The sequence below is a fragment of the Macaca nemestrina genome, chromosome 14 (assembly GCF_043159975.1).
Source record: "Macaca nemestrina isolate mMacNem1 chromosome 14, mMacNem.hap1, whole genome shotgun sequence".
Taxonomy (NCBI): Eukaryota; Metazoa; Chordata; class Mammalia; order Primates; family Cercopithecidae; genus Macaca; species Macaca nemestrina.
The window spans coordinates 43,070,849-43,095,499 of NC_092138.1; the positions used below are offsets into that span (position 1 = coordinate 43,070,849).

Genomic DNA, 24,651 nt, shown 5'->3' on the forward strand with positions numbered 1-24,651 from the left:
AGAAGCCCAAAGTCCAAAAACATGTAAGGCATGCCCCATAGAATTCTCAGACCTCACAATTTTTGTAGTCTTAAAATATACCAGTGTCTATCATTAACAAAATAATAAGATTATGCTGTAGTTAGTCTCAGTCTCAACAAATTTCCAAGTAGGTTTCATCTGAATCACGTGGGACCCAAATAGTCTTAGAGCCCATATCCTACCTCCATATGGAAATGGTAAAACAAGCTTAATAGGCAGGACTATTTGTCCCCTCCTTTAATGGGACACTGTATGCACAAATACTATACCTTTTATATAAAACTGTCTGCAAGGGAAATTTCAAGTTATCTCACTGGGCCAGTGGTATGTCCCAACACACTTGCTAGCACTCTTTTTGTTTCAACTTTTCTTCTCATTCTCATCATGTTTTCACATAACATAGTAAGAATAGAAGATATCTGTTCAACTTCTTTACACTCTCTGAAAAAGCAGATAATTTTCCACAACGTAATTATGCTTTTATTCAGGATATTGGTTTCTCCAAAAGCTTGCCAATCCATTCTGAAAACCAGTACTGAAAATCAATCTTGCCAGGTATGGTGGCTCACTCCTGTAATCCCAGCACCTTGGGAGGCTGAGGCAGGTAGATCATTTGAGGTCAGGAGTTCGAGACCGGCCTGGCCAACATGGTGAAACCTCCATCTCTACTAAAAATACAAAAATTAGCTGGATGTGATGGTGGGCACCTATAATCCCAGCTAGTCGGGAGGCTGAGGCAGGAGAATCTCTTGAACCAGGGAGATAGAGGCTGCAGTGATCCAAGATGGTGCCACTGCACTCCAGCCATGGTGACAGAATGAGACTCCGTCTCAAAAAAAAAATAAAACAAAATCAATCTTTTCAATAACTTGTAAAGGAGACAAACACAACTACATATAACAAAAACACCTTAAATTCATGATCACGACTTAAAACCATTAGATAGAAATTTACTATAGAAAAGTATTTGTGAAGATTCTTCTTGATTTACTTTTTTTGCTACAAAATATCTAGATTAAGAAGTTATATGATATTAAACAAATTCATTCTCTCTTATTACTTTTTGTTCTTTCGCATTAGCCACATTTTGGTTTTTTTTTTTTAACTGAAGCTGTTTCACTCAGTTATGAAACTAATCTTCAAGTTTCATTTTTAACCTTAAATGGCAGAATATTTGCTAGCAAGTCATCTATAACCGTTAAATTAATGCTAAAGACATCAGAATGAAAACCAACTTGGATTGAAGGCATAATTAGATTGATTTCAAACCTTGAAGATAACAAACATTTTTAAAATATTTTTAAAGCATAGAAATGGTGATTAAATTAAGTAAGTTCAAAGAACATCTGACTTCAGTTTTCATTCTGTCATTGTGAAATGTTTCAATTTTAATATAAATGCTAGGACTTTTTAATGCTCATACTTTTTACAGAACAAAAAAGCACTGTGTTACATTTAGAAGTTCTAATGTTTATCACCATCTGAGCTGTCATGGAAGCAATTGCTACTTACACTCTTTAAAGAAGTGAGAATTGCAATTCCTCTAACTGATGACAATGTAATTATTCCTTTTACTGTCAAAATAGAGGTGATTTCCCTTCCTCATACACATGATTACACATGCAAATCCAAGCTTATCTGAAATCTTGTAAGTATACTGAATGTCCGAATCTGAATGAACGATCACATGAACAATGAGCCTGAGTGATGATGGAAACCAAGTCTACAGCCAACCATCCTAAACATATTTTTATCATCCGTTTTTCCTGTAGAAACTCATTCTTCAGCATCCACACAGCTTTCAACACAATGTCATATCATCTACAATATACAGCAACAACCATTACAAAAATAACTAGGAGGAAAAAAGCCACATTGAATCTGAATGTCTCATTTGGAGGTTTAAATGACTTCATTAACTATTCATTAACACATAGAAAAATCAGCCTTTCAGAAAAACACCAGCCTTTCACAAGATCTATGCCATGTCGTGAACGCCTGCTTGGGTGAATGATGTCCTACCTGGTCTTTCAGCTGCTGTACAGAAGTCTGAAGGCTCAGAATCTGACTGAAGAGAGGGCTCTGCAGGACTGACTTCAGAAGGCTCAGTTTGTCTTCATTTGCTACATCCCCACGTTCTCGCAGCTTGGTTTGCAAGCGCTCTGCTGCCTGCAGGGCCCGATTTTTGTCTATACCAAAGAGCAGCATTTGTCAATAATAGGATTCAAAGGACACATGTCCAGCCTATGAGGACTCCATCTAGTAGAAATTCTAAAACTATTTCTATTGAGTGCATAAAATTGTCCCTTTTAAATTGAATAAAAAACTGCAGGCCAGACGCGGTGGCTCACCCCTGTAATCCCAGCACTTTGGGAGGCTGAGGCGGGCGGATCACTTGAGCTCAAGAGTTCGAGACCAGCCTGGCCAACATGATGAAACCCTGTCTCTACTAAAAATACAAGAAATTAGCCAGGCGTGGTGGTGCACTCCTATAATCCCAGCTACTCAGGGGGCTGAGGCAGGAGAATCACTTGAATCTGGGAGGTAGAGGTTGCAGTGGGCCGAGATCAGGCCACTGCACTCCAGCCAGGGAGACAGAGCGAGACTCCATCTCAAAACAACAACAACAAAAAGAACTGTAGAGAAAGTAGACATTTTTTAATGGAGTACAAAAACACAAAAAATACAAAACTGAGTACTTTTTTTTTTTTTTGAGACAGAGTCTCGCTCTGTCGCCCAGGCTGGGATCTCAGCTCACTGCAAGCTCCGCCTCCTGGGTTTACGCCATTCTCCTGCCTCAGCCTCCCGAGTAGCTGGGACTATAGGCACCCGCCACCTCGCCCGGCTAGATTTTTGTATTTTTTAGTAGAGACGGGGTTTCACCGTGTTAGCCAGGATGGTCTTGATCTCCTGACCTCATGATCCACCCGTCTCGGCCTCCCAAAGTGCTGGGATTACAGGCTTGAGCCACCGCGCCCGGCCCTGAGTACTTTTTAATACTTTAAATATCTTTCTCCAAAATTAAATAGCAAATAAAATAGCATATTATATTCGCTTCAAAGCTAATCAATTCAAATAATTACTGAACACCGTACAAATCAGGCACAAAGTTGCAAAAAGTAAATATATTCAGTAATTATGTCCTACTAGTCCTAGCGTCTTACAATCATACTTACGCCAGAGTTTCTACCACAAATAATAGTTAAAAACCTTTCCCTGAAACACAAACACATACACTTACACACTCTTATAAGTGAAGCCAAAACTTTTTTTTAATGGAGATTGTTCAGATGTATTACTTAGATTCATCATGGTAACAAGTATATCTATTTAAACATATTTCCCATATCCCAGTAATGATAAAAAGGGTGAATCGGCAGGGCACGGTGGCTCATGCCTGTAATCCCAGCAGTTTGGGAGGCTGAGGCAGGTGGATTACTTGAGCTCAGGAGTTTGAGACCAGCCTGTTCAATATGGTAAAACCTCATCTCTACTAAAAATACAAAAATTAGATGGGCATGGTGGCATATGCCTGTAATCCCAGCTACTCAGGAGGCTGAGGCAAGAAAATCCCTTGAACCCGGGAGGTGGAAGTTGCAGTGAGCCAAGATCATACCACTACACTCCAGCCTGGGCGACAGAGTGAGTGAGACTCCATCTCAAAAAAAAAAAAAAAAAAAAAATGGAATCATCACCACAGACACTTTCTATAGCACCAAATCTGAAATTGCAAAGAAATAGGGTGATTAAAACATGAATTGATGTTGATCATAAGTTCACACACACACACACAATATGAGTAAACAAACAATATTTACTCATATGCAGAATTTTAAAAACAAATAATGATAAAGATACACATGAGCATCTTATTCTGGGTTATATGTCCCATGGTATCTCAGAATACAAATCTAATATTAATTTCCACATCAATTATTTGGAAAGTGTACAACTCAGCACAAAACAAAATAAAGACTAGAAAACAATGGTTTAAATAATTCTGTATTTGCCCTTTCCTTTCCACTTTCCTATTAAGAACTTTCCCATGTGGACTAGGAGTCTTTACAGCATGTGCGTTTAGTATAAAATGGGAAGTGAAGGAAATGTACATACATACATTTTCATTACCAGCACAGTACCAGGAACAAAAGCCATCATAGAGATCCCCATGATCACAAAAACAGGTCCTTCTCTCGTTACTGCCACTGACTCTCACTCTATCCCTCAAAACCCACTGACGTCAAGGTATCTGCCATAATGATTAAGGTGCCAGAGTGAAATCCAAACACTTTCCATTTAGTCATACCCAAAGAGTTACCTGGAATAGGGTAAGGAACTAGAGTGTCAGATAATTGCATGTATTGTGCCATACCTGATATATCTAGCTATAAATGGTTCTACTAACTAGTTTCCTTAAAACTAAAGAGCAGTGGGAAAAACAAATTATTAACACATGAGTCTGGGAAATGTAGATATTTCGACCTAAATTATCTCATGTAGAAATTAAACTGCCTTAAAGCATAAGACTAAGTAACATTTTTCTCTTTATCAATTAATAGCAAGAGCTCAGCAGTACTTCACCTGCCACAAGTAATATCTTCTTTCAGTATTAAAAAAACTGCTAAAATTCCAAATGCTTTCCAGAAATAGATATTAACCAGAAATGGGCTCATAAATCAGAATTGGGCTTACATTAAGCTTTATTAAAATCTATAACTGGAAGAATATCTCATATGTTTTTAATTTTTGCTTATATGTAATGTGTTTTTTATAACACTTCAGATGAAATTGTCCAAATACAGAAACATATTACCTTAGTACAATGTTAGTAGGTAAACACTTTTTAAATCTAGATACTATAGACAGAATCCTGCTATGTTAAACACACCATATGTCAAAAATCCCAATGGGAGGAGTTACAATTCTTATAAAAGTAGGCAGAAAAGAATAAGTCTTACCAATGGCTTCTAACATTTTTTTCAAAGTTCAGTGTTCTTCTCTAAAATGATTAACAGCAATTAAAATGGAACTCTGCAAAAAAGAAATAAAATAGAATGGTTATGTTTTATCAGAACTTTATATTCTAAAGCTAAATACTCTAAAATTTTAAACACTCGATACAACTCAAATTCTTTTGACCATTAAAATCTTGTTGATACAACTTAAGATAGTTCTCTTTATAGACAATAAAGTAATCATTTTAGGACTTATTCAAAATAATCTTCTATGTATATATTTACCCATAATACTTGGATAAGGTAAAAGACATAAATTCTGTTTTAAATAAGGTGGCAGAAGTTTCAAACATATTTCCATAAGAAGTTCCACTTACAATACAGACCACTATAATCTTGTATTCACTTATAGATCTTTAAGTGTAGAATAAGAAGCTTACTTAACTCCACATAAGAAATTCTGTGGCAAAAAAACATAAAAAGTAGAAAATGTGATCCTGCCCTCAAAGGCTCACACCCCTAACTGAGGAGACAATGCATGCATACCTATTAGAAATGAACTGTGGGCTGGGCGTGGTGGTTCACACCTGTAATCCCAGCACTTGGGGAAGCCAAGGTGGGTGCGTCACTTGAGGTCAGGAGTTTGAGATCAGCCTGGCCAACATGGTGAAACCCCGTCTCTGTTAAAAATATAAAAATTAGCTGGGTGTGGTAGTGCACACCTGTAATCGCAGCTACTCAGGATGCTGAGGCAGAGGAATCACTTGAACCCAGGAAGCGGTGGTTGCGCTGAGCCGTGATCATGCCATGGCACTCCAGCCTGGGCCACAGAACAAGACTCCACCTCAAAAAAATAAAAAAAGAAAAGAAAAGAAAAAAAGAAATGAATGTGACACTCAAGCAGTACCTGAACTACTGGAAGATAATATATTAAATCATGGATGAAAAACTGAACAGAAGGGAGCACATAGTGTTAAATTTTTCAAAAGTTCTCAAAATACTCTCCTGACTATAATGTTCTGCTCTTTCCCATTCAAAGAAACCTTCTCAACTCCTTCAATCCACACATCTCATCTTCCTCTAAGAATACTTAACTAGATTCTTTTAAGTACTGGATACAGATCTGCAATGCTAACATCCACGTCACTAATCCATCTTGAGCCTTTGCTGCCAAACAAATCTGCACAACTATCCCCATAGTTCCATCTCTCTTTTGCCTCACAGAAAACCCTGAATCATGAAGAAGACAGTCAGTCAGTCATTCCTTCAATAGAAAAAAGAAATCTACCACCACACATTCTCATTTTTCATCTGGAAGATAAAATGGGATTTCTCTTAGAAAGAACAAGTTGCCTCCTGTTACCTCTTTCAGACAAAATTCATTTGGCTAAAAAGGAAGTGTGTGATGTAGATGAGCAGATCTACAAAACATCAATGCCTGCAATTAGCTCTGTGTGATAACAAAGAACAGTATGTATTGACTTGTCTTATCCCAATTTAGAATATACTATTTGAAACATCAACTCCATTTCAAATGTCAAATCGTTTAACTACTGGCACTTGTTTTAAAAAGTATCTTTGTGTCAAGAAAAGAGGATACTGGCTCTGACCTGGAATTGAAACCTAAATAGAAGTGTGGCCTTGAGCAAGGGACCTATCATTTCAACATCTGTTTCTTTTAAAACACACTTACTCATTGGGTATATTTTGAAAAATGAGATAAAGTATGCCAATTTCCAGCTCATAGCATAACTTGTAACTATGATACATTTATTCAGGATTAATGCCGAGTCAATATATTCCACATAGATAGGAATTCCAATGCCAAGCAATACATTATTTCATGAGGCCTAATATAGGGTAATATTAACAAATAAATTGGTGACTTTTTTACTCTTATTTACAAGAAGAATATAATATTCCTTCACAAAACAGCCTACTATTAGCCACCCCGCCTCAGAAACAATTAACTTCTGGTAATTAAAACACAAAAATAGGCCAGGCATGGTGGCTCATGCCTGTAATCCCAGCACTTTGGGAGGCTGAGAGGGGTGGATCACGAGGTCAGGAGATCGAGACCATCCTGGCCAACATGGTGAAACTCCGTCTCTACTAAAAATACAAAAATGAGCTGGGTGTGGTAGAACATGCCTATAATCCCAGCTACTCAGGAGTCTGAGACGGAGAATCACTTCAACCAGGGAGGCGGAGGTTGCAGTGAGCCAAGATCGTGCCACGGCATTCCAGCCTGGCAACAGAGCGAGACTCTGTCCCCTCCCAACTCCAGAAAAAAATAGGGCTGGGCATGGTGGCTCACGCCTGTAATCCCAGCAAATAACCTGAGCTCAGAAGTTCGAGACCAGCCTGGCCAACACGGTGAAACCCCGTCTCTACCAAAAATACAAAAATTAGCTGGGCGTGGTGCATGTGACTGTAGTCCCAGCTGCTCCAAGAGGCTGAACCAAGAGAATTGCCTGAATAAAGATACCCCAATATAAGGAAGCCCAGGGCTACAAAAGTATATTTAATCACCCAGGAAGAAGCATGATAGCAATAAAAAAGCATGGACTAGAGAGTCTGATGACCTGAATTTAAATTTCAACTAGCTATATGCCCTTGTTAAGTCACTTATCTTTTTCTGAATCTGAGTCTCTATTTATAAATGAATGATGTTTATAACGTTTTGAAAGGATAAAATTATACATGTTTTTGGTATGCACATGAAAAATTAATTCTAAAGATAGACAGTGTTCCTGACATACATGGGAGGTAGACCTCGGATTTAGAAGCTCACTGATTTATGGGAAGTCTGCAGAGAAAGTACAGCGTAGGCAGTTCCTAATTGAGAAAAACACTGTTGTCCAAAAGTTCATCTACAAGTCGGTTACAGTAAAATAGAATTACTTTTTCTTCCCCAAAAAATTACACAAAGGTTAAAAAAAAAACAAAAAATAGCTCCCAGATGAGAGAGCTCTACTCTTTCGTATTTCAATGATTTTTTAAAATTACAGTTTCAGAGTTTCTTTTCTAGGCTTGGATGTCCCTAAAATAAATGCATAGCTTTTTTTGAGATTTTTCAGGGGATTTCACCATTAGCAACCCCGACAAAAACATAAGAACTTTTAAAAACTTGTTCCTTTCTGTGCCTGATATACCTGTCCTGAGGATTCGGTTCTAATTATAAACAAATTCATTTATAATCACAAAATTTTTGAGATAGATTGAGTCTACTCCCTTCAAATTGCAGCCATGAATTCCTCTTGTCACCTTTTCACTACCCTACCATTTCCTTTCCCTTTTTGCCCATTTAAATACTATATGAAAACTTAAGGATACCTGAGTGATAACAGTGGGTCATGGCCAACTGGCATGACTTAAACAAGATCCAACATGTCAGAAGAATGGCAAGTTCTGAGGGATTTTCTTTTTTTTTTTTTTTTTTTTGTCTGGACAATTCATGCTAAGCAGTGACAATAAGGAATCAGAGAGGCAGAAAAGAGATGAGCTATGGATATGATAAGAAGGAGATCAGCACTAATGCTGAAACAGAAGCAGAAATGATAACAGCAAACACACAGCACCTACCACATGCTAGGTACTATTCGAATCATGCTTCCAATTAAGTCCTTTAATACTTACACAATTCACTCACTTTATAAACAAGGAAAATGAGGTACAGACAGGTTAAGTAACTCTTCTAAGTCCACACCACTACTAAGTGATAGAGCAAGGATCTTAACACAAGCCATCTAGCTCCAGAGTCCACAATTTAATTTCTACAATATGCTGCCTCTAGAAAGCAGGAAGATTCGACTTCCCTGTTTCCAAGTTCAAACAGACCATGCCCTACATAAAGTGAAACCAAAGGAAGAAATAGAGACCCAAAATGAATGAAGTCTGAAATGGAATAGACTGCTGTAGATAGTCAAATCAGCCAACTGTTCAGACAAGGTATGAAGAAGTCAGAAATACATATGTTAGAAACCAGCAGTGGGTCTATCAAAGAAAGATCAGGAATATTCACCATTTATGTAATGTTAATGTCCATACGTCTTTAAACAAATCACTTTTAAAATCCAAGATTTTAAGAAAAACCCTTAAGAAGCCTCTTTAAATTGATATTCAAAGTATATTCAAAAACACTGCTTTTACATTTCAAGGTACTAAATCCCTCAACACAAAGAGAATTAAGAATACACAGTATATTGTTGTAATTGTTCTATTTTATTATTAGTTGTTGTTAATCTCTTATTGAGCTTAATCTGTAAATTAAACTTTATCATAGGTATGTATTTATAAAAATAAAAAAAAAGCATACCTCAGAGATATTGTAGGATCAGTTCCAGACCACTGCAATAAAGTGAATCTCTCAATAAAAGGGGTCACACGAATTTTTTGGTTTCCCAGTGAGTACAAAAGTTATGTTTACACTACACTGTAGTCTATTAAATGTGCAACAGCATTATGTCTAGGAAAACATTCTATATACCTTTATTAAAAAATAGTTTACTGTCAAAAAATGCTAGTGATCATCTGAGACTTCAGTGAGTCATAGTCTTTGTGCTGGTGGAGAGTCTCGCCTTTGTACTGATGGCTGCTGACTGACGGGTGGTGGCTGCTGAAGGCTGGGGTCGCTGTGACAATTTCTGAAAATAAATCAACAACGAGCTTTGCCACATTGATTCTTCCTTTCATGAAAGATTTCTCTGTAGCATGGGATGCTGTTTGATAGCATTTTACCCACAATAGAACCTCTCAATTCCTGCTCCTACTTTATTAACGAAGATTATGTAATAGCCTCAATCCTTTTTTTCATTTCAACGATGTTCACATCTTCACCAGGCATACATTTCATCTCAAGAAACCACTTTCTTTACTCATCCATAAAAAGCAACTCCTCATTCATTCAAACTTTATCATGAGAGTACAGCAATTCAGTCACATCTTCAGACTCCATTTGAAATTCTAGTTCTCTTGCTATTTGTACCACATCTTCTGTGACTTCTTCCACTGAAGTCTTGAACCCTCAGCATTATTTCTAAGAGTTTTAGAATCAACTTCCTCCAAACTTCTGCTAATGTTGGTATTCTGACTTCCTCCCATGAATTACAAATATCTTAATGGCATCTAAATTGGTCAATCCTTTCCAGAAGGTTTTCCATTTACTTCGCCCTAATCTAGCAGAGGAATAATTAAGTACAGAAGCTATAACTTTACAAAATTTATTTTTTCAATAATAAGACTTGAAAGTCAAAATTACTCTGTGGTCCAGGGACTGCAGAATGGATGTTGTGTTAGCGACATGAAAACAACATTTATCTCTTTGTAAAACTCTATCAGAGCTCTTGGATAACCAGGTGCCTTGTCAATAAGCAGTAATGTATTTTAAAAGAACCTTTTTCTGAGCAGGAGGTCTCAACAGTGGGCTTAAAGCATTCAGTAAACCATGCTATAAACAGATGTGCTGTTATCCAGGCTTTCTTTTTCCATTCACAGAGAACACAGGCACAGCTGATTTGGCATAATTCTTAAGGGTCCAAAACTTTTTGAAATGGTAAATAAGCACTGGCTTCAATTTGACATCACCAGTTGCATTAGCTCCTAATGAGAGAGTCAGTCTCTTTAAAGCTTTGAAGCCAGACTACTCCTATTTAAGTCCCTGATAGCCTCTTCTTTCAATATAAAGCTGTTCCATCTACATTAACAATCTGTTGTTTAGGGCAGCCACCTTCATTAACGATCTTAGCTAGATCTTCTGGATAGCTTTCTGAAGCCTCTACATTAGCACTTGCTGCTTCACCTTGCACTTTTATGTCATACAGATGGCTCCTTTCATTAAGCCTCATGAACCAACCTCTGCTAGCTTCCAACTTTTTTTCTGCAGCTCCCTCACTTCTCTCAGCCTTCACAGAACTGAAGAGTGTTAGGGTTTTGCTCTGTATTAGGCTTTGGCTTAAGGGAATGTTGTGGCTGATTTGATTTTCTATCCAGACCATTACAACTTTCTCCATATCAACAATAAGGCTGTTTTGCTTTACATGTGGTCACTGGAGAAGCTCTTTTAATTTCCTTCAAGACCTTTTCCTTTGCATTCACAACTTGGCCATTTGGCACAACACACCTAGCTTTCAGTCTATCTCTACTTTCAACATGCCTTCTTCACTAATTATTTCTAGCTTTTCATTTAAAGTGAGAGGCATGCAACTCTTCCCTTCACTTGAACACTGAACAGCCTAATTTTAATACTGCTCTGTGTCAGGGAATAGAGAAGCCTCAGAGGAGGGAAAGAGAATGGGAATGGCCAGTTGATGGAGCAGTTGGAAAATGTGCAACATTTATTAAGTTCGTCATCTTAAATGTGCAGGGCTGCAGCACCCCAAAATAATTAAAATGGTAACATCAAAGATTACTGATCACAGATCACTGTAACAGATGTAAGAATAATAAAGGGCATGAAATATTGTAAGAATTAACAAAACGTGACACACACAAAGTAAGCGCATGCTGTTGGAAAAGAAAATGGCACCAATAGACTTGCTTGACACAGTGTTGCCATAAACCATCAATTTGTTTAAAAAAACTCAGTATCTGCAAAGCACAATAAGGCAAAATTCAATAGAATAACAGGTCTGTACATATGGGGTAAGGTACTATGTTTGGTTTCAGGCAACTACTGGGGGTCTTGGAATGTATCCTCCACATTCCAAGGGGTGAGACAACTGTATTCAAACCTGGCACAGAAAAATTACCAGTTTCCCTCTAGTTGCTGTTCAGGTATCCTGCTTGTGGCTATATCACTATTTGGTTATAAAAACTGAACCTAAAATCTGTTCCAACAGCCTTAGCTTTTAGAACCACAAGACATATCAGTAATAGCTCAATGAATTCAGTATCTGTTAGGCACCAGAGTGCTAGGCAAGTGCAGTTTATCCACGCTCCATCATGCGTGTGAGGACTCTGACCACCTTGCTCCCCATAATATCCTCCAGTGCCTGACACAGTATTCCAGATAACACAACAGAGAAAAGGAGAGGTCGGGGTCTTAATCAAGGTGACACAGCTAGTAAGTGGGAGAACTTGGAATTGAACCCTACTGTCCCTTATTTTAAAGCCCAAACTCTATCACACTACCCCCTATTTTCCGAACTATCTCGCAAAAATCACATGGTGAAAATATATTGTCGAATTTATAAAAAAGAAGATACAGAACAAGGTATGAAGTTGTTACACTTTGTACAGAATAGGACGGCAATTGTTTAGGTAAGTAAAAACTGATGTGTGCATGTTTATAAAAGCATAGACTATTCTGCAACTTTTTCAAAGACACTGATAGTGGGATATGGCAGGCTGAAGGACGCCGAGACAATCTTACTTTGCACTGCATTACTTTTGTGTTTTTCAAACTTTGTATCTTAATAGAGGGCTGCCAGATTTATCAAATAAAAACACAGGATGCTAATTAAATTTGAATTTCAAGTAAATGAATACTTTTTTAGTGTATGTCCCATGCCATACTTGGGACATATTTATACTAAAATCCAATCTTATTTATCTGAAATTCAAACTTAACTTGGGCATCTGCTATTTTATCTAACAATCCTACTATGTACATGCTAGCTTAGAGAAAAAAAAGACATATAAAATCATTTTACCTTTCACGCTTCCTGTAAAACTTTAACATCACGAGAGAGCTGCCTAATCCTCAATACATCTCAAAGATTTTACCTGTGACCATATGATTCTCCAGCAATTTGTTGATAACATTAGTGTCAGCAGGGGATAAAAATAAAACAGAATATTTGGTATTATTTAGAAGTAGGAACGGATTAACTGAGTAATCATTTTACTTTTCAACAAGTTGTAATGGTAACATGTAGGCACAGCTTTTACAAAGTAGAGAATCAACGTTTGAAACATAACACAAATCATTCTGCTCAATGCAGATTATATGGCAACTAACAAGTGAAAATATGTTTTATGCTAAAAATAACTCTATGTAGAGAAAATGCCCCAAATGCATACAATTTTCTAGTTATCTTAAACAATTCTGACTGAAAAAGGAATACAACATTAAAAGTGCTTGTTTCAATGGCTTGCAGCTTGTCAAAGTTGCTCAGCATCTGTTATTGCATTTACATTTACCATTTCTATCATTCATAGTTGCCGCAGCAGTACCTGAAGTTAGCAGACAAAAGCACAATTGTAGTAGTCAAATGCAAGTAGATTTTCATAAATTCAATTGTCCATAACAGCAATACTTACACTTTCAGTCATAATTCCTACTTTTGGGTAACATTACTGAACTATAGCTCTAAAAGTATAGAAATGTCACAGTACCCACCAACATCACGCAGTCATCCAACAGAAATCACTCAGCCTTTTCTTAGCATCTGTTCTTCTGAACTGCTCCCTCATTTTTATAGGCTTTGATCAAAAAAGCATTCATGAACACAATTTTTATTTTCAAGTTGACATTTATAAATCTTCCTAAATTTATTCAATGAAAATAAGATGTATTAATTCCACTTTGCCCACCAAAATGAAAGAAAATCAAGTATTAAAGAACCTTAACTTCACAACATACTTCAAATATTGATTAATATTCTTATTCTTTATTTATAAAAACTGCCATACAAATTACCTGAAATGGAAATGCAGTAGTCCCAGCTACTGGGGAGACTGAGGCAGGAGAATCACTTGAACCCAGTGCAGCCTCGGCCTCCTGGGTTCAAGTGATTCTCCTGCCTCAGTCTCCCAAGTAGCCTGAGATCGAGCCAGCACACTCCAGTCTGGGCAACAGAGCAAAAGTCTGCCTCAAAAAAGAAAAAGAAAAGAAAAGAAAATGCAGGGAAGGTCAAGAGATTAGAAAAGGACTCAAATTCTGTCATTTACTGATTCTGCAAACACACATGGGGCACTTACATGACTGGCATGTTGTCTAGTAGCAGAATTGGAGAAATGATGATACAATCTGGGAACTCACGTACAAGTGAATGAAAGGAAAAGAAATAAACAATTAAAATATAAGAACACAAAGGAGGGACACCCAAGCTGAACTGAGAAGTCAGGGAAACTTCCTGGAGTCACAGACTCCTGCACAGAGTCTTAAAGAATAGGTGGGGGAGAAGGTCTGATGAAAGAGCTCCCCACATAAACGCAAGAGTGCATGGTACCTTCTGAGCACTGCAAGTAGTTTCTTATGTAGTACCTGGATTGGGGCTGAGGAAAAACGAGAGACAGAGAAGATGAGGCTGGAGATGTGAGTAAATGCCAAATTATTCAGGGCCCTCCATACTACTCTTAAAAAGTTGACATTTGTTTTTTGTTTTGTTTGAAACGGAGTCTCGCTCTGTGGCCCAGGCTGGAGTACAGCGGCACAATCTCAGCTCACTGTAACCTCCGCCTCCCAGGTTCAAGCTATTCTCATGCCTCAGCCTCCCGAGTAGCTAAGATAAAAGGCCCCCGCCACCACACCCGGCCAATTTTTGTTGTTGTTGTTGTTGTAATTTACTTTATTAGAGACACAGTTTTGCCATGTTGGTCAGGCTGGTCTTAAACTCCTGACCTCAAGTGATCCACCCACCTCGGCCTCCCAAAGAGCTGGGATTATAGTTGTGGCCACTGCACCCAGCCATTAAAGAGTTTAGATTTAATTAGAAGTTTATTTTGGCAAAGTGATCTTTAGAAAGATCACTCTGGCAATGGTATGGAGGACATACAAAAATCAAGAGAAGCTAGGGATAAGGAAGTCAGGTAAGAGGCATTTTCAAAACTAGAGAAACAAAGGAAAATGGGAGATAGATTAAGATTAGTTAAGAGACATAAGTACTGTGACATGGTAATATGGAGGTAAGGAAGATGAGTTTAGGATAAATCCCACCTTTCCTGCTTTGGTTATTGATGGATGGTAATACTACAAGGAACATGTCAGTGTTGTGAGACTATTCTAGAAATGTCTGCCCTAATAGAGTTTGAATAGCTGAGTATAGTACCTTACGATGTTGCTATGGAATGAACTGTGTTGCCCAAAATTCCTATGTTGAAGCCCCAACCCCGATGTGATTGATTCTGGAAACAGGTCTTTTAGGGAACAGTTAACATTAAATGAGGACATAAGGGTGGAGTCCTGATCCAACAGAATTGGTGGTCTTCTAGAAAGAAGAAGAGAGGAAACCCTGTCTCACTGTCTACATGCAAGCACTGAGAAAAGGCCACATGAGGACACAAGAAGGTAGCCATCTGCAAGCCACAGACAAAACCCTCATCAGAAGCTGAACCCTGCCAGACCTTGATCTTAGACCTTTCAACCTCCAACACCATGAAAATAAATTTCTGTTGTTTACACCTCTCTAAATAATTTGTTATGGCAGCTCAAGCTGACTAATACAGAATTCAACCTTCCCACAGGCCCTCCTCCAAGGACTATGCTATCAGGTACTATGCTTCGCCCCCTTCTTCCAACCATAACCAAGGGAACCACGGCTAGGCTCCTTAATTCAAGGGAAGCCAATCTAAGTACTGACATGAAAAGCATGAATGGACTAGAGTGTCTCTTAAGAACTTAAGAAATATTGAGAGAATAAGCCAATTAATGGTAGAACAAGAGTTGAGAAGACAGAAGGCAGCTGAGTAAGAGATGAAGAAGCTAAAATGAGGTACACACAAGCCAGAGTTATGAGACAGCAAAAACAAGTCTGTTGATAGAGATAGAATACAACCGACATTAAGAGATACAAGCATTCCTTGGGAGATGCAGCACAGCCAATAAGAGGAAAATAGAGTAACTGGTCCCTACAGATGCACAATCACTGATCTCCATTTACAGTGAACTCCATTTTGCCAGAGGTATGTTGTATGAGGCTCTGTTTGCTCCATTTAAACACACCTATTCATTCAAACACAGTCTGCTTTGGTATGGTACCATATCATCATATCCAAAAAAAAAAGAAACTCCTCTCAAGTACCCTTGCTTACGAAATACCCTTGTTCCTTTATTTCATTTGGGCACTGTACTTCCAATAAAGATTTGAGGGAGTTAACTAGCAAGACAATTTTAGTAGGACCACTAAATAATTAATAATCCTACAGAAGAGAGTTACATCAGAAAAACAAAGTGCAGGGAAGCTCCTACACTTGGTGGGTGAATATAACACTATAAAGTTCTGTTTTGCTCAGAGCCTGAGAGAAGCCATTAGCTGCCACCGAATAAAACATAAATCCACTGTTAAAACAAAGGTAGCTGACGGAGTATGGTGGCTCATGCCTGTAATCCCAGCACTTTGAGAAGCCAAGGTGAGAGGATCACTTTTAGCCAGGAGCTCAAGACCAGCCTGGCCAACAAAGTGGGACCCTGTCTCTACAAAAAAAAAAAAAAAAAATTCTTAAAATTAGCCAGGCGTGGAGGCACATGCATGTAGTCTCAGCTACTTGGGAGGCTGAGGTGAGAAGATTATTTGAGCCCAGGAGATTGAGGCTATAGTGAGCTATCATTGTGCCACTAAACTCCAGCCTGGGCAACAGAACAAGACCCTGCCCCTAGAAAATGAAAATTAAAAATTAAAAAAAAGGAATGTGAGCTCTGACAAATTTTCATTATACAAATGAAATCTGAGTAACTGTGAACAATATTTACAAACGAAATCTGAGTAACTGTGAACAATATTTACAAACAGTAAAAATATTTCAGACCAAAAATCTCCATTCAGGCCAGGCATGGTGGCTGATGCCTGTAATCCCAGCTTTGGGAGGGCAAGATTGGTGGATCGCTTGAGCCTAGGAGTTTGAGACCAGCCTGGGCAACATCACAAAACCCCATCTCCACAAAAAATTTTAAAAAAATTAGCCAGGAGTGGTGGTATACACCTGTAGTCCCTGCTATTCAGGAGGCTGATGTGGGAGGATCACCTGAACCCAGGTGGTAGAGGCTGCAGTGACATGTGATCACACCACTGCACTCCAATCTGGGCCGACAGAGAAAGACCCTGTCTCAAAAAAAAAATTATAAAAATTAAAAAGAGTTCCACTCATAGGAGGATAGAAATGTTCTTTCTTCAAACTCTACTAGAAAAATTAAGCCAAGTATACATGTTAAAACCTTAAGGTACCACTAAAAAAACAGAAGTAGATTCTACATAATATACACACCAAAATGAAAGAAGATGAACTAAAAATACTTGAGCAATTTAAAAGAGGTTAGGAATGGGAAAACAAGGAAAAAGGAGAAACCACAGTAAACAAAAAACACAAAACAAGGGCAATGAAATAAATCCAGATATCCATATTCACAATAAACACAAATGGGTTAGACTCATTTTTTAAAGAACAGACTCGGAGTCCAAACCTCAACAATGAAATGGAGATTTACAGAATAAGTAGTTTATTTATATTTTAAAAATATAAAAAATAGTATATGGGCCACATAAAAATATGTATACACATACTTTCCTCATATTCAACAATGGATTAAAAGGACACATTCTAAAATGACAGTAGATGGGAGTAGACAGATGGAAGTAGTAGCCTCATATGTGGGGACTCAACGGGGGAATTTAGCTTTCTCTTTTTTTTTTTTTTTTTTTTAAGGAAACTGTATTTTTATAACGGTTTTAAATTATGCATGTAAAAAGCAGTTGGGTTGAAATATTTATGCATAAAATAATATAATATCCACAATTTGCTTCAAAAACTTCCAGGGAAGGGACAAGGGAAATGTCTGAGACAAGAGAAGAAACAAGACTGACCATGAACTAGTACTTGTTAAAACAGAATGATGGGTATATGAGGATTCACGACATGTATGTACATTTGAAATTTCTCATAATAACTATTACAAAAATAAGGCAGCCAATATGTGAAAATGTTAACAATATCCAGTTTTAGAGGCTAGGACTAGAGATGATTAGTGTAATATTTTTCAAATCCTCCTTATCCTTGTTTGGCAAAAAAAAAAAAAAAAAAAAAAATTTCACCTAAAACTATAATACTAAGTTATTTGGAAAAAAATAATGTTACCATTGGTAAATTCTCCCAGAACAATAATTTATTCAGCTAGACTACTTAATTCCAGCAAAACTAAAGGAAATATTATGAAAACATTTCTTCAAAATATAATATCTCATAAGGAATCATTTTCAGTTTTACTATTAAAAACAAAGCTTCATTCTCATTTTCTGATGCTATTCTGCTTCTAATTTTACCAAGCTGTTTGAGATACAGGCCTTAGAAGCAGATACTTATTGCCCTGGATTAGTCAACTTCTCATCAGAGAGCAGGAGGGCAGGAAGTGATGAACAACTATTGCTGTTCTACTTTTGAACATATGTTCAAAAACCCCACCTTTGTGAATTATAGGGGATCCCAAGAAAGTATAAAGATAAACCTGTTTCAGTTTAAATAAAACTTATTTATCTTCCATGAATATTCAAATGACAATATAATGAAGAGTCACACAATATATATAAGCTAACACTAAATTATGGAAAAAAGGCATGTTAATCCACAATTATATAAACATACACAAATCAAAATCACTACATTGACCAAGAATCCACATACTCTAAGAAAGTTTGGTGAAAATAGTATCATATCATATTTTCCTGTTAATTTTCTAATGGAGGGGATGAAGCCTACTGAAAATGAAAATAAATATAATATGGAAATTGAATATTTTCTTACAAGTATTCTTACATAACAAATGTATTTATACCAAAAAACATGTTCATTACATTTGCTTTGGCTTTTGAAAGTTAGTTTTATTTTTAAGATTGTTGGTCTGAGGCAAAATGCTCTTTCAAACAGTATATATGTTCTTAACTTATCTGCAGATTCTCTAAAACACATAGATACACAAGTTTTATAAAGAATATTAGCAGATTCATATCCGCTTCCATAATTATGTATTTATATTTTATGATACTTTGAGTTAAATACCCTTATTTACTGCTTACACTCATCGATAAAGCTGAAGTTGAAAGGGGCCTCAAAAAACACATGGGTCACAGAGAAGCTAAAGCTCACTGAGAGTTGATTACGTAACAAATCAGTGGTATGTCTAGGATCAGAACCCTGGACTGCTGGACTAACTCAACCGACCCTCTGGAAGGCTAATTTTCCTTTTCTAAAAATATTTAGACCAATCAATTCTGTTTATAGCCCATTGCATTATATTTATTTCCTTCCCCATTAACCTTCACCCATAATTTAAAAAAAAACAAAAAACAAAAAAAGAGTCCAGAATACACATTAGAGAACTATGGATTCTAACACTTTCTCTCCGAACACCCATTTTGCATACTTTTCATTCATAATGTTCTCTTCATGTATCTCTGTTGGACAGGGTACCCTCCCCTCAAACTGTTAACTCACAGCAAACATGGTGACTGAGGGGAAAGATTTAAGTTCTTCTCAGAATTAAGATTTGGCCTCTTCTGTTCTCTCACTCCTCAGTTAAACTCAAAGGAATTTAGGTTGTTGGGCAGAATGCCCCTGTTTGTATCACATTTTCAGTGTTAAGGGTCAAGACACAACATGCCAGGCATATTTCTTGCATAGAACCAGGCAGGGGGATTCTTCCAAGAGCTGCCCTCGCAGGTGAACACAACAATGTGTCAATGTCAAACTCCAGAGGCAGCTAGCTGCCCACAAAGCACTCACGGTAGCCACATTATTGTATTGGGGGAAACCTAAAACATGCAGAAGACTTAACTTTGTGCCATAGAATTCTTCAGTGCAGTTCCTACACTGGCAACAAATTCTCCAGGGAAATTCAGGCTCTTACCTCCTGCCCTTTTCCCTGCCTGGAATGAGGCAATTCAATGAGTCCAGGTTGACTGTGTCCTGGTGCTTGTAAAAAGCATTTGGGCTTTCACCTGTCATCCCAGCACTTTGGGACGCTAAGGCAGGCAGATCACCTGAGGTCGGGAGTTCAAGACAAGCCTGACCAATATGGAGAAACCCAGTCTCTACTAAAAATACAAAATTAGCCAGGCGTGGTGGCACATGCCTGTAACCCCAGCTACTGGGGAGGCTGAGGCAGGAGAACCACTTGAACCCAGGAGTCAGAGGTTGCTGTGAGCTGAGATTGCACCATTGCACTCCAGCCTGGGCAACAAGAGTGAAACTCCATCTCAAAAAGAAAAAACAAATTGAAAGCATTTGGTACTCAAAAGCGTACCCATGGGACCCAGAAATATAGTTGGCAGCAGGTCTCTGTTGTTAGAACCTATCAACTGCTGTCGGAGGTGATAGTACAAAAAAATGTCTGTCATTTCTCAGCTGCCCTCTCACGGACAGGATCTCCATTGAGTTTGTGAGATCTTGATGACACTGGGGCAGAACAATAGGTGGCTTGTCAGTTGTGACTGAGTGGCTCCTCAGGGGAAAGTGTTAAATGATGGAGACAATATTTCCAATACAGAGAAAACTGTGGAACTAGGAGGTAGGAGAGAAGACCATAATATTACAACCATGCGCTTCAACTTATCTCCCCATCCAACTTCACGTTCTACTATTCTCCCAAGATCATTTTCTAGGACTTTCCCAACTCTTAAAATAACTCTACTTCCACAATTTCTCTATTACTGTTCCAAATGGCTTCTCCTGGAATCTTTTCTACAAAAATTATGAAAAGCGCTGTATATTATATAAACTCCTTAGGTATCACTAGCTATAAGTACTATACATAATTAGATATTTTTATCCTTCCCCATCCATCAGCACCTCCTAAATTCAGTCAGTGGCTTTCATGACTTCCCTTTGCTGAACGTGGACAGGAACAAAGTTTACAAACTTTACTCAGGAAAGGGCAGGCTCAAATTTCTCATCAGAAGTCCTCTGGGAAGAAAACAGCATTTTGGAATAATATTTAATGTGGCTGTTTTTCTCTCCTATACTGTGCTCGTGGTAACTAGTGGTTTGACGCCTGTTGGTTCAGTTTCAACTCTGCACAGAGAAGTACAACAGATGCATGTACTGAGAAGGGCTTGTGAACAATCACATTCTCTCTCTCCCTCTCGGCCCATTCTTTGCAATACTTTTTGTGGAGTATTTAGCAATTCAGAACCCTTAAATTCAGCAGACAGAAGAAATCAACACTTTTTTTTTCAATTATCAATCTTAATTACTTGAAGATGTAAGAAAATTTTGTAAGCTTTTACTCTTTCCAAACATGTAACTTGTTAAGACCACATTTAATAGATTCAGTAGAGAGTCAAAGAAAATACTATAACTTTTCCAGGGTTCCCTAACTCAGACCTTTTATTAAGCCATCCCATTTTTCCAGCCATTATTAGGTGGGGTATTGAAAAGTCTACATAATGAAATGTCAATAATTATCTGAACAGTTTCATGCAAAAGTAATCTCATTCAGCTACTCGAAGATTTGGGGTCAGAGAAAGAAGGAAGTAGGATTTAAGGAGGACAAAGGCTTAAAAGCCTTAATCAGAGGGGATGTCTACCCTGACAAGAGTCCCTAAGTAACAAACTAACTTTCCATATCATTTCACTGATGTAAAAAGGCAACTTTCTTCCTCAGGAACATATCCACCACCAAATACTCCAAGAGGCAAAACTTTCCAAATATATATTCATCACTAGAATGTCTAAAATGTAGGCTTGGTTGCAATACACAATTTAAAGCAACAATCTGTTATTTGGGGTTCTTAAAAATGCTATTCAATAACAACTAATAATAAAATTGCATTTAAGAATTGATTGCTATTGCATCTGTTATAATAATGACTTTCCCAGAAAATAAAATAGGCTACATAGGTAATTTTTTAGGTAATGAAATTGGCATCAGTTTTAGTGTTTGAAATGAAACCATTTGTTTATAATACCTTCCATATATCCTATCCCTGTTTTCTTAAACAAAACCTATGTCCTTTACAAATATGTATTTCCTTCAATCCTACCAAGAGCTAGCTCCATACTTTATACCCTCATTTTCAGGTAAGAAAATTGAGGTTCAGAAAGATAGTGTTTTCTCCTACATTCATGAAGCTTTTAAGCAACAGAGCTGTCTTACCTATGCTGTAAAGTACACAGTTTTGTGATACTTTCTTTTCCATTGCTGAAAATTAGGTGTACTTTTTACACTACTGAGGATCCCAAGACACACCCCATAGTACTTCAAAGAAGTAGAAACAAATTTGAAAATTGCAAACTACAAAATTCAGCTTATTCAAAGTAATGACACTTAAAAGTATCAATTCATCTGAGAAAAGACATGGAGAAGAATGTGTTTGATGTATGGCAAGACACAAATAACAGGGGAGGAAAGGAAGAAGAAATAATTGAGGAAGCTGAAAGGGAGAAGGGATGGAAAGATGGAATGACACTGAGATGATGTGGAAAACTCTCAGAAAATTCCTTAGCATTCACCAGGCTAACAGAATATAGAGCAAAGTGGTGTTGACTGAGGTTACAGACGCCGAGGAAGAATTGTCATTTCTCCTACCAAAGTGAAATCTGATCTCAAAGGAAGAACTTCAGCTCCCTTTTCCTTCACTCACTAAGTAGCAAAACACAGAGTCATTAAGTCTGAGTCACTTCCCTTGTGACTCAGTTGTCAAAATCCTGTAAGATAAGGTATTCAGAAGTGTTTGGAAATGGGAAGAAGTATGGAAGTATTAGACATTTATTATTAGCAACAGTATTAGCATCAGAATGGCTAATCATGTTTCCTAATTTTAAAAAATAAACAGCAAAAAGAAAATTATATACATATATATAAATATAGATATTCAGATGATACTTATAACGCATCCCAAAAAAACCACACCAATTCATCAAGTATTAAGTGAGCACTTACATATTCCTACCCATGTGTATAGGAAGATTTAGCATGTGTATAGTAAGATTTAGCATGAAGGTACTTGCACAGGATTCTTCAATTCTCAAATAAATTTTTTTCATATCTAATTTTGTAGTTATGATTTTCTATTATTTTTAAGAGAACCACCCCAAATTCCATATACTTCAGGCCCCCATGTCTTTATCCACCTCTGTCACTGAAGCATATGACAAAAGAAGAATGAGGACAAGTATCTAACTTCTGAGTTCCCAATTTACTGGAAAACAGTAAGTAATTACGGGGCAACGTGATAGGTAAAGTTCTCAGTACAGAGGAATCCAATACTGCCAACATGAGTCAGAAAGAATTTGTAAGAGTTATGACAGATGAATCATCTTGAAGTATGAGCCGATCAGGAGAGTGCGGAGGAGAGCAGTAAAGGGAAAGGCATTTCTTATGAAGGGAAGGACATCTGCTAAGGCAACAAAACCATCAAGAACCCAGAGAACTTGATGACAGTGAGGCTGCAGCACTTGGGTCCAGAATGACAAGAGCTATGAAGGTAATGTTTCCATGGCCTCATTGGGGCTTTGCCCTGCGGGCATGCTGGACCATGCAGGGACACTGGGGAGGGAGTTTGGAGGGTACAGGGATTACTAAAATTTATTTTCTGATAAAACAATTCTGATAATAGTGTAAATATTTCATCAAAGAGGGAAAAGAACTAATGATAATACAACCAGATGTTAAGCTTTTAAAACAACCTAATCAAAAAAGAATGAGAGCCCAGATGAAGGCAATGGCAAGAAAACAGAGAAAAGATACAGACTCATTAATTACAGGCAATCAAAAGAACTCAGTGACCACTTGGTGACTGTTAGGGCCAGGAGGGGTGAATGAGTGACAGAAATAGAGGTTGACTCTCCCAATGATTTTAATCTGGGAAACTAGAACTGTCAGGACATCATTTAGCTGAAAGAACAAGAGCAGAAAGATAAATATATGGTTTTAGAGGAAAGAGAAATATGGTTATATTCTTTTTGGACATACTGAGCTTGAAATGCCTCTAGAAAACAGGAAATAATAGAATTTTAATTTCATGAAGGTAGGAAGTTTTGTGTTGCTGTTGTTTTCTTTTTCTCTTGGGGCTATATCCCCAGCACCATAAATAATGGTTGTGAGATAAATTAAAAATCATAGTGGAATCAATAACATTCCTGCAAGTTCCAAGATGGAACAGTGTACATATATAGATGAGCATATTATCTAAAAAAAAAAAAAAAATTGTCATGATCCTTTCTTATTCAGCTCCATACTAAACCAAAACAAATGTACCTTTGGTGTTTCTGTTAATTGAACATGCATACACACAAGAAAAAAATAAAATTTGTTCACAATAAAAAAAGTATTTTTCATAATCTGTACCAAATAATTCCTAGAGAGAACCCTGTAGTCCTCTGCCAGCAAAGAGGTGTTACTGTCTAAATCTGCTGATAAGCTTGTCGGTCACTGATAGTCTACACAGTTGAGAATATACTGAGAAAATTCAGCAAGAAATGACAATTTACATGTTGCTGGCAAGATTCCAGGTAGTTCAGATGAGGGAGAACTGCATAAAGGAATCCAAATTATTATGAACCTATCTGAACACGTACCTTAGCCATATAAGAAAAATAAGCATGGAGCAATTCGATCCCCTAATTACTAATTCACAGATAATGTAACAAGCTACACTATTTAGTTACCATACGTAATTCTATAGGATTCATTGGGGTTATCTTGATAAGTGATATTTTCTCCATGAAAGCATTTTAAAAAGGCTTATCTTTCAATTAATATGACTATTTGTTTCTTAATTAACTCATCTACTATTTAACTGCCTCC

At 37.4% G+C, this 24,651-nt stretch overlaps 1 protein-coding gene across 24 annotated transcripts in view; it reads right to left on the bottom strand.

The window, feature by feature from the left end:
* LOC105489102 (multiple PDZ domain crumbs cell polarity complex component) overlaps positions 1–24,651 on the bottom strand; it is a 175,392-nt gene that overhangs the window by 141,582 nt on the left and 9,159 nt on the right. For 13 of the 24 annotated variants that reach the window (XM_071077786.1, XM_071077783.1, XM_071077781.1 and 10 more), the window contains exons 2-3: positions 4,980–5,052; positions 2,044–2,210 (exon numbers count right to left, since the gene is read on the bottom strand). In XM_071077786.1, the coding sequence (XP_070933887.1) occupies positions 2,044–2,210; positions 4,980–4,995 (183 nt within the window). In that variant the 5' untranslated portion in view covers positions 4,996–5,052. Of the gene's footprint in view, positions 1–2,043; positions 2,211–4,979; positions 5,053–5,698; positions 7,218–24,651 lie in introns of those variants that run through there. The other 11 variants (XM_071077775.1, XM_071077772.1, XM_071077773.1 and 8 more) reach the window with 2 other exon arrangements.